This window comes from Oncorhynchus nerka, linkage group LG28 (assembly GCF_034236695.1).
Source record: "Oncorhynchus nerka isolate Pitt River linkage group LG28, Oner_Uvic_2.0, whole genome shotgun sequence".
NCBI classification, from domain to species: domain Eukaryota; kingdom Metazoa; phylum Chordata; class Actinopteri; order Salmoniformes; family Salmonidae; genus Oncorhynchus; species Oncorhynchus nerka.
In genome coordinates, this window is record NC_088423.1 from 5,198,360 (window position 1) to 5,212,848 (window position 14,489).

Sequence of the window (14,489 nt, forward strand, 5' to 3'; positions counted from 1 at the left end):
TTAAACTATTTTTTCACATAGACATACATAAAGGCCCATCTCAGAACAGAATTTCAAATGAATTTCATTACATATTATTTTATTCTAGATCTGTATAGCCCTAACGTTTATGTGGCCTATAGCCAGGTTCCTACATTTTCTCAATATACAAATATCCTATTCATAAGCATTTAACAAAAAGGGTATGGAAAATGGTGGGGCAGACGACTGTTGTCCCGCTCATCCCAAAAAGTTATCATAAACGATCTGGGAGCTTTATGCCGGTAGTGGCTGGTGTGCTCGTTGCTCCCGCTCATCCCAAAAAGTTATCATCAACGATCTGGGAGCTTTATGCCGGTAGTGGCTTTATGCTCGTTGCTCCCGCTCATCCCAAAAGTTATCATCAACGATGGCTGGTGTGGTGTGCTCGTTGCTCCCGCTCATCCCAAAAAGTTATCATCAACGATCTGGGAGCTTTATGCCGGTAGTGGCTGGTGTGCTCGTTGCTCCCGCTCATCCCAAAAAGTTATCATAAACGATCTGGGAGCTTTATGCCGGTAGTGGCTGGTGTGCTCGTTGCTCCCGCTCATCCCAAAAAGTTATCATCAACGATCTGGGAGCTTTATGCCGGTAGTGGCTGGTGTGCTCGTTGCTCCCGCTCATCCCAAAAAGTTATCATCAACGATCTGGGAGATTTATGCCGGTAGTGGCTGGTCTGTGCTCATTTTAAACATGTGTGCTCGTTGCTTTTGTACCATGAAAACGTTTCTTCAACATCTCCTATAGATTTGACTTGAAGCACTATTTCGTGCCATTGATTGAAATTATACTCAATGGGAAATTATAGCCTATTATGCACGGGTTATTTTGTGTATGTTATTAAACATGTATTAAACATAATTGCATCATGTGGCCTTATATTTAAATTGAGTACCACACATATTTGTTTAATTACGCATAGATGTAGCCTACTATTATTATTAATAGTATTATTATAAGTAGTAGTGGTAGTAGTATTATTTGCATTAGCATTATTATTACATTTCCCTATGTGATAATACATCTGTAAGTGGATGAAGACGAACAAAGTAATGATATTAGACTGAGCATTAGTTATATACACCTCAGTCTAATATCATTACATTGGGAATGTGTATACCTCTAAGAATAACCATTTCAGCAACCTTGTCCCCTGATGATTAGCATCAGTCAAGCTAATGCCTAAATACCACTTTGCAAACTTCGCTCCAGGCGAATTGATTAAAGTCTGTTCCTTCCGCGAGTGAAAACATAATATGGAAACGGATAAGGGTTTTCTTTCAGGATTATTCATCTTGATGATAAAAGGGAAATTAGTTAGTGTGTGTTTTCATTCGGCGAAATTTGCCTTCATAAGATATAAAATACTGAGAAGCATGTTCAAATGGATGATGTAATTTATGACAACAGTATGGATGCATTTTAACCTACAAGTGCATATGAGACATCCCACGGTCCTTTCACTAAAGACTTGTTTTCTTGCTATTAAGTGGCTTCGTTTACTGGGTCTGATTTGGAGCGCAGTGGTCTGAATTAAGCTAGAGTAAAACTAAACTACAATTTTAAAGAGAAATAGAGGCATAGGACTATAGCCTAAATATTACCATAAATATTGTTGAGCTTTTTGAGCCAGTATAGCCTAATAATTTTGTCTTTCAAATTTGCAATGTGTGCTTTGCCTAATTCAAAGTACTGGCCGAATGGCAATATATCTTTAAATCTTAAAATAATATAACCGATGAAAATGGCCCTATATCCATGGTTGACAATAATGGCAATATTTCTATATTCAAATGTACTAACCTTGAGTGTTGACTAGAAGAGTAGCCTACACTTTGGCTTGAGATTTGTGGAGACTCTTGGGTTGGCTACACCCTCGCCTGAAAGAGGCAAGGCACATTTTCATTGAAGGCAAAACAACACAGAGCAGAACACGTTTTCATGTCTTGCTATTTTTACAACCCTTTCGTTTTTTTACTACAAGCGTTAGTGATTCTATAATTTCACACAAAATATAATTTTGCTGATCTTTCTTGTGGTCTGAGGTGCTCTTAAATTAGCAGCAAAATTACAAAGCTCTTCGGATGAAAGCTGAAACAGTTTTTTTGCGCTCTATTTTACAGAAAGCACATAATTCAGACGCTGTTAATATCTGTGGATGGAACGAGACCTGGCCTAGTGTGATATGATACTGGTGAGCGTAAATGTACTTAATGAAAAGGTCCCCCTGTGATGCAATAGAAATCTATCAGCTGGTCAATTCTCCACTCCACCAGGCAATAGATAATAACATATCCACAACAGGTAGCCTAGGCACTCTCACTCAGAACAATTATTTTTATCGGGAGATAGAAGATCTATATTTATGAACTATTAACATATATTTCTTAAATACTATCTCCAAACAAGAGGTTAATTTGTCTTACCGGCATCAAGCTCAACCTTTCGTTCCCATCAGAAAGCCTTAGAGAACGCGAGCTGTCCCCTCCCCTCTCTCCCAGACCAGTCTTTGCAGAAAACACCTCTCTCAACCGTTTGTTTTATTATTCAGACACCTTGTGCTTTTGCCCTAATGCTACAGTATTCCACAGTGTACAGTTCCTGGTGGTGTGCCCACAGGATGCCTGCCTGCCTTGGTATTTTGTCATATCCTCATGTGTATTAAATAATGCATGGTTAATTACACCAGATGTTGTCAATGGGCACATGATCTAGCAGGGGTTAAACCACGATTGGAAGGTGAGGGAACTGTCTTCAAATCTGGGAACTTTTCTATTCCCGTTTTTTTTTGTAGAAATCTATTTAATTCAACTGTCTCCCATTCCTGGAACACGTCAACAGTGGCCCCAGTTTGCCCAAGTGTTTTAACTTGGGGAAATACTGTATCTATAGACTTTTGTCACCGTGTCGAAACAGGTCAAATTATACCACATATTTCAGGTAACAATTTGTGTTGTTCCCCCAGCAATGTTTATTTACGCCGAGCCTATAGTTTAAGTGTGATATCTATACCATGATGTGCCAGATGCGTGGTGTAGGCCTACATACAATTCCGTATTACAATGTAAACATTAGATGGCACATCATTAATGAGCAGGAATAGTGGAGACTGTGTATACATTTGCTACGCGCTTTGGCGCCATCCTCCCCAGAAAAAAGGGATCACTGCTCCACAGCTTCGCACTCTTTGGCTGCCTCGAATGTCTGTCAAAAATTGGGAGAAAAAAAAATATTTACAGGAAAAATCTGGGCAATATTTCTATTGGTAGGCGAGCTTGGATAGAAGGGGACAATCAGTCAGTGGGACCAGGTAGCCACCTCAAAGCATATCTGGTTACTTTGGATGACAGCGTAACCATGACAAAATCATTTGACTAAAACTATTGTATTTTCCTCGCCATCCACGGGTCAGATAACCAACCAATCACAGTTCACATTATCGCTTTTCTTTCCATCTTAGAATAATATTATTAAAACTAGTGAGCGAGCCTGGTCTTCAGGAATAGGTTATGTTGAAACGAAATAGAAAAGGTGGACAACGACTGTGGAAGGATTAAACACTTTCTCTCAGTATACTTGATGGGAATGCTATGCATTTTGTATTGCCATTCATGAACGGGACTTTAGTTTTTACATGTCGATTGGATTTTATATTTTGATACAGCCTACTTTTGGAGAACTTCATGGTTGTTCGTGGACTTACAGTGTAGGCTACTTGCATTAATGTCTTAGTCATAACAGAGGACGTGGAAGTAGAGCAAAATATACGCGTTTATTAACTACCAACCATGTCTATGCTTCCAACTTTTGGCTTTACGCAAGAGCAAGTTGCGTGCGTCTGCGAGGTCCTCCAACAGGGTGGAAACATCGAACGGCTCGGGCGATTTTTGTGGTCTTTACCCGCGTGTGAGCACCTCCACAAAAATGAAAGTGTTCTCAAAGCTAAAGCTGTGGTCGCCTTTCACAGAGGCAATTTCAGAGAGCTTTATAAAATCCTTGAGAGCCACCAATTTTCCCCTCACAATCACCCGAAGCTGCAACAGCTTTGGCTCAAAGCACACTACGTCGAGGCGGAGAAGCTTCGAGGCCGCCCTCTCGGGGCTGTGGGAAAGTACCGCGTCCGCAGAAAGTTCCCCCTGCCTCGGTCTATCTGGGACGGCGAGGAGACAAGTTACTGTTTCAAAGAGAAGAGCAGGAACGTACTCAGAGAATGGTACACGCATAACCCCTACCCTTCCCCGCGGGAGAAGAGGGAGCTCGCCGAGGGCACAGGGTTGACAACCACACAAGTCAGTAACTGGTTCAAAAACAGACGGCAAAGAGACCGCGCGGCAGAAGCTAAGGAAAGGTACGAGTAAGTAGATGTTTACTCTTTGTCTTTATTAGTACATTTGTTTCAATGTTTATGTGTGCGTAAAAGTCTGGAAGCTGACTTTACCATGGATTATCTGTTAGTAGAAACCGACTCATACATACTACCTTCTCATTTCATATCAGGGTATTCTAAATGATATAATATTTTATTATAAGCGATCATTAATAATATGCATAACTTTGATAAACACAAGCAAACTAATAGCATGCTATTATTGGACCGTTTAACCTATCCATATGACTAATTGACGCATGCTTAGAAGTATGAACACTGGATGAATTTTAAAGAAAACCTAAGGAATCATCCTTAAAGATATAAACCTGAGTACTTGAACATAGGTACATTTAGGCCTGGTTTAACTATTTCGCACAACAACAAAACATGTTCCTTGAATGTCAAGATGTTGATATTCTGCTAGTAGGTGGTAGTTATTTTGCTATTGCTTACTGAGCTGTTTGTACATTTCAAAGATTCGAAATTATAGGCCTACTGTAAAGAGGACCTTTAATGTCTTTAGTCAGGTGTTCACTCAGAGGGTGTCTTCTTTCACCCGCTGGTGACTAATTCAAGCTGAAACCACTGCGTAAATCATGCCTTTCCACTTTAAAACCATGAGTCATTGCGCTGTGAGTGTGAATGTATGCCTAATACACTTTTAGCAATAATTAGGTCTGTCATTAACGCCTGCCAGCCTGTGTATACACAGTTGAGGTTTGACCGTATGCCTTCATACCCATATAAGCCCAAACTAACCGTATAGACCAGTTTAGATTTCATTCAAATGGCTCAACATTTTTTTCCTAACGTTGACTTGATGGAATACGGTAATGACAAATGTGTCTATTTATTCGACCTCATTATAGGGTACGTGTTGTTTGATCAAATATGTTTAGAAACGGCAAAATGCAATTCAGAGTCTAATTAGATCATTCAATAATAACAGTTTAGCTATAAATATAAAATAAATTACCTAGTGTATGTATGTATGTATGTATGTATGTATGTATGTATGTATGTATGTATGTATGTATGTGTGTGTGTGTGTCTCCATTGCATTCACAAATTCCAAAATAAATGTCATGCGGACTTAACGCGCTTGTGACAAGTGCATATAGTTGCCCATATGTGTCTATTAAATATAGTCCAGTTTTTAATACAAACAAGATCCGTATAATGAGACTAGATGATGCAAGAAAATCGAACACTGATCCTAGTTTCAAATAGGCTTTGACTCATGAGTTTCACACATTGTTCTTTTAATAGCTACATAGCCTCCTACAACTTCTTATACAAATACAGCACAGGCCAATGACAGCGACGACATAACCTACACTTCTCATTTACCAGTTCATTTTAGTCTACAGGCCTGAAACGTGTCAATTAAAAACTCTACTAATACTACATTTTTTATCTAACAGCTCAGGATAATTATGATGAGCCTATAGGCCTATGTGTCGTTTGCAAGCGAATGCATGTTTGTAATGGCTACATGACAATGTGGAATGATGTAGGCTACGTTATACTTTACTATATTATTATATTTCCTTTCTACAGGGAAAACAACGAAAACTCCAACACCAACAGCCACAACCCATTGACTTCTTCCATGAATGGAAATAAAACACTTTTGGGGAGCTCAGACGACGACAAAACGCCTTCAGGGACTCCGGATCACATTTCCTCGAGCCCGGCAATGCTCCTCGCTTCAAACTCCGGGCTGCAGATGCACGGCCTCGCGCCTCCACCTGGGCCTAGCGCCATCCTCGTGTCCAGCCTTGACTCCGTGCACCATCATCACTCTTTGCACGACACTATACTGAACCCTATGTCGTCTAACCTGGTCGAACTCGGCTCTTAAACATGGGAACATGTTGGGAAAGATCTTTCTGAGTGCACATGGATGTTTGAGAAAAGCTTCAGGCACTTGAGGCAAAAGGAAAGAACAGAGTCGGAAAAATGTGACACACGCGGTGAGAGGTGAGATGGTAGGCGTTTAGCTGAACAGGCTGGACTGAAAGGTATTTTACCGGAATGTAATAACATGTCATACTGTTGAAAACGATAACAATAAAATGTCTTAATTCTTGTTACTATTATCGTTATTATTTTAAGGGATACATATCAACAGATGCATAAACTCCAAGTCAGGTATACCCCATGTCCTTTCGTTTACACATAGGTTTTCCAAGAGAGCCCCATTCAGTTTGTTTTTGTTTTGGGTTATCATCGCTAAGTGTTTTACTATCATGAGAGCCGTATGTTAACGATTACATACTATTATATTTTATTATTTTTTTTTTATTTTGAAATCATTTGGAGAGAGACTGCGTGTAAACTCTGCGATTAATAAAAAAAACATAAACAAATAGATCCCACTATAGGTTTATATACCCTTTACAATTAAAACGAATAAACAGGAGAACTTGTTTCAATTGAAATATTTCAGCTTTTTCTTTGAAACATAGCAATTCATTTTTGTCGAGTCTGTTTTTGCATATCACAGTTGTCCATTAAGAAATATATCGTATGATGGAAAACATCACCTGAGACGTGAAATGCTTTAGAACTCTCATTTAAAACTATTGTTGACCTTAATGTCAACAGGTGCGTCAAGAATAGGAGGAGCCCTTGATTTACGTTGATTAATTATTTCGGAAAGGCAACAGAATGTCTAGCGTGAAAAGAGACGTGTTATACATCTGAGTTATGATTAGTATATCAAGCAGGCTATACCTATACCCTATAAACCGGATGCAAATGCAGCGCAATATGAGACCTGGTTGTTTTCTATTTGTCTTGCAATAAGCCAAGACCTAGGTCTATAGCATTTCTCGAAATGTAATATGACCAGAAACATTGTCAAAGTAGCTTACAAAGTATTTGAAAACGTAAAAGCATTTTTGACTTTATACGTTTTACTTGCGTTGTTGGGTTCGTGTTTTAAGATCTATGGGTACACAGGCAACCCAATTCTGATATGTTTCACACTAATTGGTCTTTTGACCAATCACATATTTTATTTAACTAGGCAAGGCAGTTAAGAACAAATTCCTATTCACAATTACGGCCTATCCAGGGCGAAGCTGGGCCAATTCTGCACCGCCCTATGGGATTCCCAATCACGGCCGGATATGATGCAGCATGGATCTGATTTTAAAAAAATACCAATTAGTCAGAGAAAAACAAACATAATTGGGCTGCCTGTCTAAACGCAGCCTTATAGGTTCAGAACCCCGGTGACACTTAATCTTTCCTCCCGCAAATGAGAACAAACGTGTGGTGTTCACAGAGACAAACACAAAACTAGAAACATGTGTTGAAAGATGTCACTTTGTTTGAATAGCTTTAAGCCACCACCTCCCATAAACCAATCTCTTCTACTTTCAAAGTCTTGTTGAATATGTCTAAAAACAACATTGACATATTCCCTTTTTTAGGAATTGTCGGTCTTCATTTTTTTGTCCTTACATAGTTTCATCTCTCTGTTCAAATTAGATCTCTTCTATGCGCCCTATGGATACCTTGCGGGATAATACATTTGAGATGCATCGAACCAATTCCGTGTTTCGAATCAGATATTCACAATAAAAAAAACTGTTTTAACACTGTGTCGAACGGCAGTGTTGGAGCGTTGGGCCAGTAACCGATTTTTTTAAAAACCTTTATTTAACTAAGCAAGTCAGTTAAGAACAAATTTGTATTTTCAATAAGGGCCTGTTTAGGGGCAGAACGACAGATTTGTACCTTGTCATCTCGGGGATTTGAACTTGTAACCTTTCGGTTACTAGGTCAATGCTCTAACCACTAGGCTACCCATAGTCATTTTGTCGTTCTGTGTCGTTCTGCCCCTGAACAAGGCAGTTAACCTTGTTCCTTGACCGTCATTGCAAATACGATTTTTTTCCTAACGGACTTGCCTAGTTAAATAAAGGTATAAATAAATGTGAATTCAGATATAAGCAAGATGCTATTCAAAGTGTGCATTTATATAGGCATTCGTAAAAATGTGTGTATAACCAAGGGTTTTTCTTGAGTGGTAAGCATCACACCTTGTTGGCTCATGGACCAAAAAGTTATTGTATTCAGTCCTCTCTCTTTATAATTAGCAAACATTTTAATGGATACTCAAAACAACCATGCCCCATAATAGCCGTCTGTGTTTGGGTAGGAGTAACACCAAATACTTTGTTTCTCACAAACCAAATATTTTAATTCCGGGGAAGTGCACGGTTTTGCTCTTGACTTTCTCTCGCTTTCTCCAACAGCTCAAATCCGAATGTTAACTAGCTTGGTATGAGTGCAGCATGTGTGCCTAAAGAGGGGCGGAAAGGTTGTTCATTTTTTGGGCATAAGATGTTACAAAACTCTGTCGGCATTAGCTGGGCGAAACAGAACATGTGGTTATAAATGCAATGCAATGTGTTGATTTAATGCTGGAAAGACAGTTTATGGGAACATTACTCCAAACTGCAATGGAAACAAACTAAACAATAGTGGATTTTTGCACTGCATTCCACAGTTTCTCTCCCTCTCGCTCTCTCTCTCTCTCTTTCACACTTCACTATCGACTTTTACAAAGGAACAAAATACGTTGCAGGTGTAATTTCTGTGGTTATATCCAATTTTCTCTTTGGTTATATGAGTGGTATTATACTGACTGTAACAATTAGTGCTGACTTTAGGCTTCGGTGCAGATAACATCCTTGCAGTACTTGTAATTGTACAAGTATAGTCATGCTGTTTAATTCTTAGAACAATATACCAATGGACTTTCGACATGTAAACAAGTGTCCAGCTTACCTCAAATACATAAACTAATTAGTCCTAAATCAATGAGAAAACCAATAACGATAAGTCCTCTAAGCAGTCATACTGACTATTCAGTTCAAGGCTGAATTTTAACTTGAGATGTGAGTGAAAAACTTCCGGGCATATCTTTCACCGAGCCCAATGCAAGCTTTACGCAATGTAATATTTTTGCACGGTTTTTCTCAATGCATCCGGTTTACAATATTGTATAACAGTATATCCAAAGTGAGACTACGCAAATGGAGACCTCTCTCATCCAAGCACTGGAGTAGCCTGTTGTTAGACAATCCACCAGGTAACATATTGTGTGGGCCCTTACACTTTATCTAAGGATTTCGCCTGACCTTTAAACTAGAAATCATTGGAATATGTGATTATTCTGTACTAATAAGTCTTCAGTTCATACCCATGCGTCAAATTACGCATATGTAGGACTGATTTACATTTGCATTGTTCTATAAATAATTGTCAAATATTACTATATATAGTATATGTCAGATAGGTATTTAAATGCAAGATAGTATTAAATTGAAATGTAATTCTAGACAATATAATTCGCCTCATAATGTTATTTATTCATTGTGTTGCTTGACAAGATTTTGGGCTGTGATTTTTGTCATGGGTTTACATTCTTTGTTATTTAATCTGATAATGTTTTCCTGTTAAATTTAGATTTGAGCAAATTATGAAGAACAAAATAAGGACCAAATTTTATTTTCAATGCTGTTGTTTTCTAAAAGACATTTAGATATATATTTTTAATTATACAATTCCACGAATGTAGGCTATTGTTTTATGATTGGGCTAGTCTCCTAACCAAGCAACATGTTAAATTAAAACCTTTGCGGGCATGTTGACATAATACCCATAATTACAAGTTAAAAAAGGATATGGGTTAGACACATTTATTTCTAGGCCTGTATAAGGCTCTGGTAATTGGTTCATAGATGGTTCGTTTCGGCAGTAGACTAAACGTTATTGTGGATGAAAGGTAATACTATTTGTGATCAATATGACCGTACCCTTGACAGGAATCAATAACCGTATAAATGATCAGCTGGACCTGATCTAATCGATAGTAGACTGTCAATAAAGCCACATTCCATAATATGCAGATATTAACGGATCAAAGGCAATATATTACCTGTAAACTAATTTAGAACATTTTTACCATCGTCACTGAAACCTTGACGGAAGTTATTTAAAAGTGCTGCCTTTCATTTGATTCTGTGATACAGATGACTTTGAGGATGTTACATGCATAGCTAAGCCTACCTACACCTCTAAAACGTATACAGTGTTTTGATACTAAACTCACTCATGTTTATGCATGCTGACAGCCTACTCAGCAGTCATCGGAGTCAGCTGAATAGCACAAGGCACACCGATGTAATTACAACCGTTTGGTTTTGTTTCACTCGTTGTTCCTACATTTTTTGGTCTATAAAGTCGCATAGATAGGACTTCTGTTGACAAGGAAGTAGTACAACATTATATTCAAGACAACTGAAGAAGATTCTAATTTCCCAAAACTTGCAGGACACATACAATTGTCCTTTCACACGGACTAAAAGACGCCCGAATAAAAATAATAATTAGAAATATTAGTAGTATTATTTGCCCATTATTGTTCGTGCCCTCAATAAATAATTAGGCAATAAGGCCTAAGGTTGTGGTATATGACCAATATTACACTACTGAGGGCTGTTCTTATGCACAATGTGAAGCAGAGTGCCGTGGTATATTGGCCATATACTACAAACCCCCGAGGTGCCTCATTGCTATTATAAACTAGTTACTAACATAATTATAACAGTAAACAAGTAGTTTGCATCATACCCCTGGTATATTGTCTGATATACCACGGCTTTCAGCCGAAAGCCAATCAGCATCCAAGACCCAAACTCTCCGGTTTATAATATTAATTATACATTATAGTTGTAATTGTCATAGCCTACTAATTATCCATATCCGTTAACAACTTTCCATTAGAGTAGTGTGATGGAGTGGTTTGTGCACAGTTAAGAACCGTTCCATGGAGTGAGGTTCAATGGGATGTGTAGCATATTGATGGACACATTGATTACAACGCTTCTTGGCCCAGAACGTATATCAGGTGCATCCCCTAAAACGAGATAAAACCGTGGGGAAACGGACGGTGTTGTGTTACGGTCAACGAAGAGCGCCGAATAGGCAGGGGAGTAGGCTATAACCAGAGGCTTAGACGTAATGCACTACACTCCCACTATACCGCACGGATACACTCACAGTACTTCGCTGCTGCCTGTCACAGACGTTGACATTTGCTTGAGTGACTGGTCACTGTTCAGGCCTACTCCTCCTTAGATTTATCGAGACACAAACGGAACCCTGTCACAAGTGGAGTGGAAGACTGTATACTGACTGTATATTTTGTGACCTGTATACATATCCTGTGGTGTTTGGTTGTATAAAAAACTACTCCATCACATATAAATTGTACATTTAGCAATTCAGATAACGCCGGCCATATTGATTCCATGAAGTTCAGCAGCGATATTCTTTCCAGAGGCGTCACATGACCATACCATTCTTAAATCAGTCCACCCAAGGATTACCTAGACCATTCTTTATGCATTTACAGTGCATTCATTCGGAACACAATTGGAAGATTAAATAAGTAGCCTAGAACACAATACTGATTTAACTGCTGTTTTGATGTCATTTATCAACTGACAACATAAAAATGTTTTACATTTTAACTCAGCAGCTAGGAGGTGTTACAGACTTAGATTTTTACATTTATGTTTTGAGGTTGGACTTTAGCCCCTATAGCACTTTAGCACGTAGGGTGCACAGATATGTGTCACCTCATTAGTCAGGATGTGTTACACCTGTGCTCGTTGCCACCTCGTTAGTGGGAAGGTGTTTCACCTGTACTGGCCCAGCTGCTATTTAACAGTGGTTGGCCATGTGCTTCAGTTGTCTTGAGAGATGTGGAAGGGCAACACATTTAGTTGGCTTGCCCTATTTGATTTCTAGAAAAACATTCCTTTGAGCTTTGCAGTTTTTTGATAATAATGGGGCTGGACAAAGGATGGAGGGGTAATAATGGGGTAATAATGGAGCTGGACAGAGGAAGGAGGGGTAATAATGGTAGGTTCTTGTGATATCACAACTCACATTTGAAATAGACAAACAAATAGAAAATATCACTGTAGTCTATGATAGACAGCATAGTCCAGAATGTTCAATATATCATATGATTCCTATTTCTACACGTCATAGACCAAATAGTTATTATGCTTCATAAAACTGGTTGTTTTGGATCCTGGATGCTGATTAGAGGAGAAGCGGTCCAAGCTGTGCTGTATTGGCCATGACAGACACACCTATGCCTACTAACAGTGGGGGGTGGGGGGCAGAATTTCAATCTCTGTACTATCATATATAGAGTGGAAGGTGCCCAGAGGAGATGAGACTACTTTTTCTGAGCCAGTCAAAATCATGTGACTTCTCCATTGATGTTGTTTTTACGTTGTCGGAGACTCTTCTTAGTGGATGTACAATCATCACGAATTGAATTATGGGGAGTTTCAGGCCCCGGAGTGAACATAATTGTACACACGCAAAGCCGACAAAAAAAACGAGGGCTGAGTGGCTTTACGTTGCAAACTTTCTTTGCTTGGCTAATCATTTGGACCGCCCTCCAAGATGGTGACGAGGATTCCCCCAAGGGCATAATGCGAGGGTAAGTGGATGAGCGTGTGTCTTTTAAGTGTTTGGACCGTTACCTATATATGGCACCAATTGTAACCTTCTATGTCACTTTCAAAGAGAGAATTTCATTTTGAAGTTGAACTGTAAAACGGCCACGTGTGTGGCTAATCCTTATTGTGACTATCTTCACAACTATCTTCCGGTCAAGCCTCACTAGCTTTCGCCAAAGAATTAAGTAGCTGCCTAGCTAGTTATTTACACGAACTGAAGTTCGATTTCAATAGGAGAACAACAAGTGGCTATCAAGCTAATACTTACTCACATGGATTCCTAAATCATTGTTAAGAATATTCAAAATGTATGCAGTTTCTGAAGGTCATTGTTTCAGGCTGGTTGCATTGGTGCTAACTAGGTATCAATCTAAAGCTAGCTAGCTACCCCAGAATTTGCTAATAACATCTGTATGAAATATATTTGCAAACCGTTTTGATCCTGCTCATTTGATCTGATTTCAAATGCTCACACAGACCGGTGTGTGTGCTTGTTTGCAGACTTTTTTGTACAGCTTTGACAGTTCTACTGATCGTAGTGGTGGCGCTTGGCTTGCATGTGCAAATTCAGCACACACAACATTCTATAATAGAATTGTGTTATTTGACCGTCAAATTAAAGCTTATTTGATTGAGGCGTCAAATGGTGTTATTTGACGTGCATCTTTTTTGACACACAAGGACCCAAATGCCATTCCATATCCAAGGCAGTGTGTATCATGAATACGGTCAAAGGGAAATGGCTGTGGTGTAGTACTACTTTATAGTATTATTTGAATAATTTGTACTAAAGTCCGTTTTTTTTATTCTGTAATTTACTATTTATATTTTTGAAAACTTTTACTTGTCTACATTCTTAAAGAAAATAGTGTACTTTCTACTCCATTTTGTAAAGCATCTGTGTGTAGCTGGTGAGATGAGTCAGCGCAGATATGAGTAATGAAAGCAATTTTACTCAAATATGTCACAATACACGTTGTGTAAATACAAGGCCACAAATACGGACCGCAATACAATAACAATTACTCACAAACAAACATGGGGGAACAGAGGGTTAAATAATGAACAAGTAATTGGGGGATTGAAACCAGGTGTGTAAGGCAAAAGCAAAACAAATGGAAAATTAAAAGTGGATCAGCGATGGCTAGAAGGCCGGTGACGTCGACCGCCGAACGCCGCCCGAACAAGGAGAGGGACCGACTTCGGCGGAAGTCGTGACACATACTTCATCCCTGACACAAAAAAAGTACTTCATACATTTTGAATGCTTAGCAGGACAGGAAAATGGACCAATGCATATATCAAGAGAACAACCCTGGTCATTTCTACTGGCTCTGATCTGACTGACTCACTAAACACAAATGCTTCATTTGTAAATTATGTCTAAGTGTTGGAATGTGCCCCTGGCTATCCATCAATTTAAAAAACAAGACAATGGTGCCATCTGGTTTGCTTAATATATGCAATTAGCAATTACATTTACTTTGATACTTAAGTATATTTTAAGTACCATTTTTTTTTAGGCTTTTACTCAGGCA

General features: G+C 38.8%; 1 protein-coding gene across 2 annotated transcripts; it reads left to right on the forward strand.

The window, feature by feature from the left end:
- The first annotated feature begins 3,310 nt into the window (after window positions 1-3,310).
- LOC115112624 (homeobox protein SIX2-like) lies at window positions 3,311-6,479 on the forward strand. 2 transcript variants are annotated; one of them, XM_029639658.2, is made up of 2 exons: window positions 3,311-4,372; window positions 5,948-6,479. In XM_029639658.2, the coding sequence occupies exons 1-2, from the start codon at window positions 3,807-3,809 to the stop codon at window positions 6,249-6,251; spliced, it is 870 nt and encodes a 289-aa protein (XP_029495518.1). In that variant the 5' UTR covers window positions 3,311-3,806; the 3' UTR covers window positions 6,252-6,479. The 2 variants fall into 2 exon arrangements, with proteins under 2 accessions (XP_029495518.1, XP_029495519.1); XM_029639659.2 differs by having other exon boundaries at window positions 3,311-4,366.
- Window positions 6,480-14,489: the final 8,010 nt, after the last annotated feature.

What these genes read in the sequence shown, in the direction of transcription:
- LOC115112624 (XM_029639658.2), top strand. Translation starts at nt 3,807, where the DNA reads ATGTCTATGCTTCCAACTTTTGGCTTTACGCAAGAGCAAGTTGCGTGC. An exon ending in GAAGCTAAGGAAAGGTACGA is followed by an intron (nt 4,373 to 5,947) that starts GTAAGTAGATGT and finishes TCCTTTCTACAG; the next exon opens with GGAAAACAACGAAAACTCCA.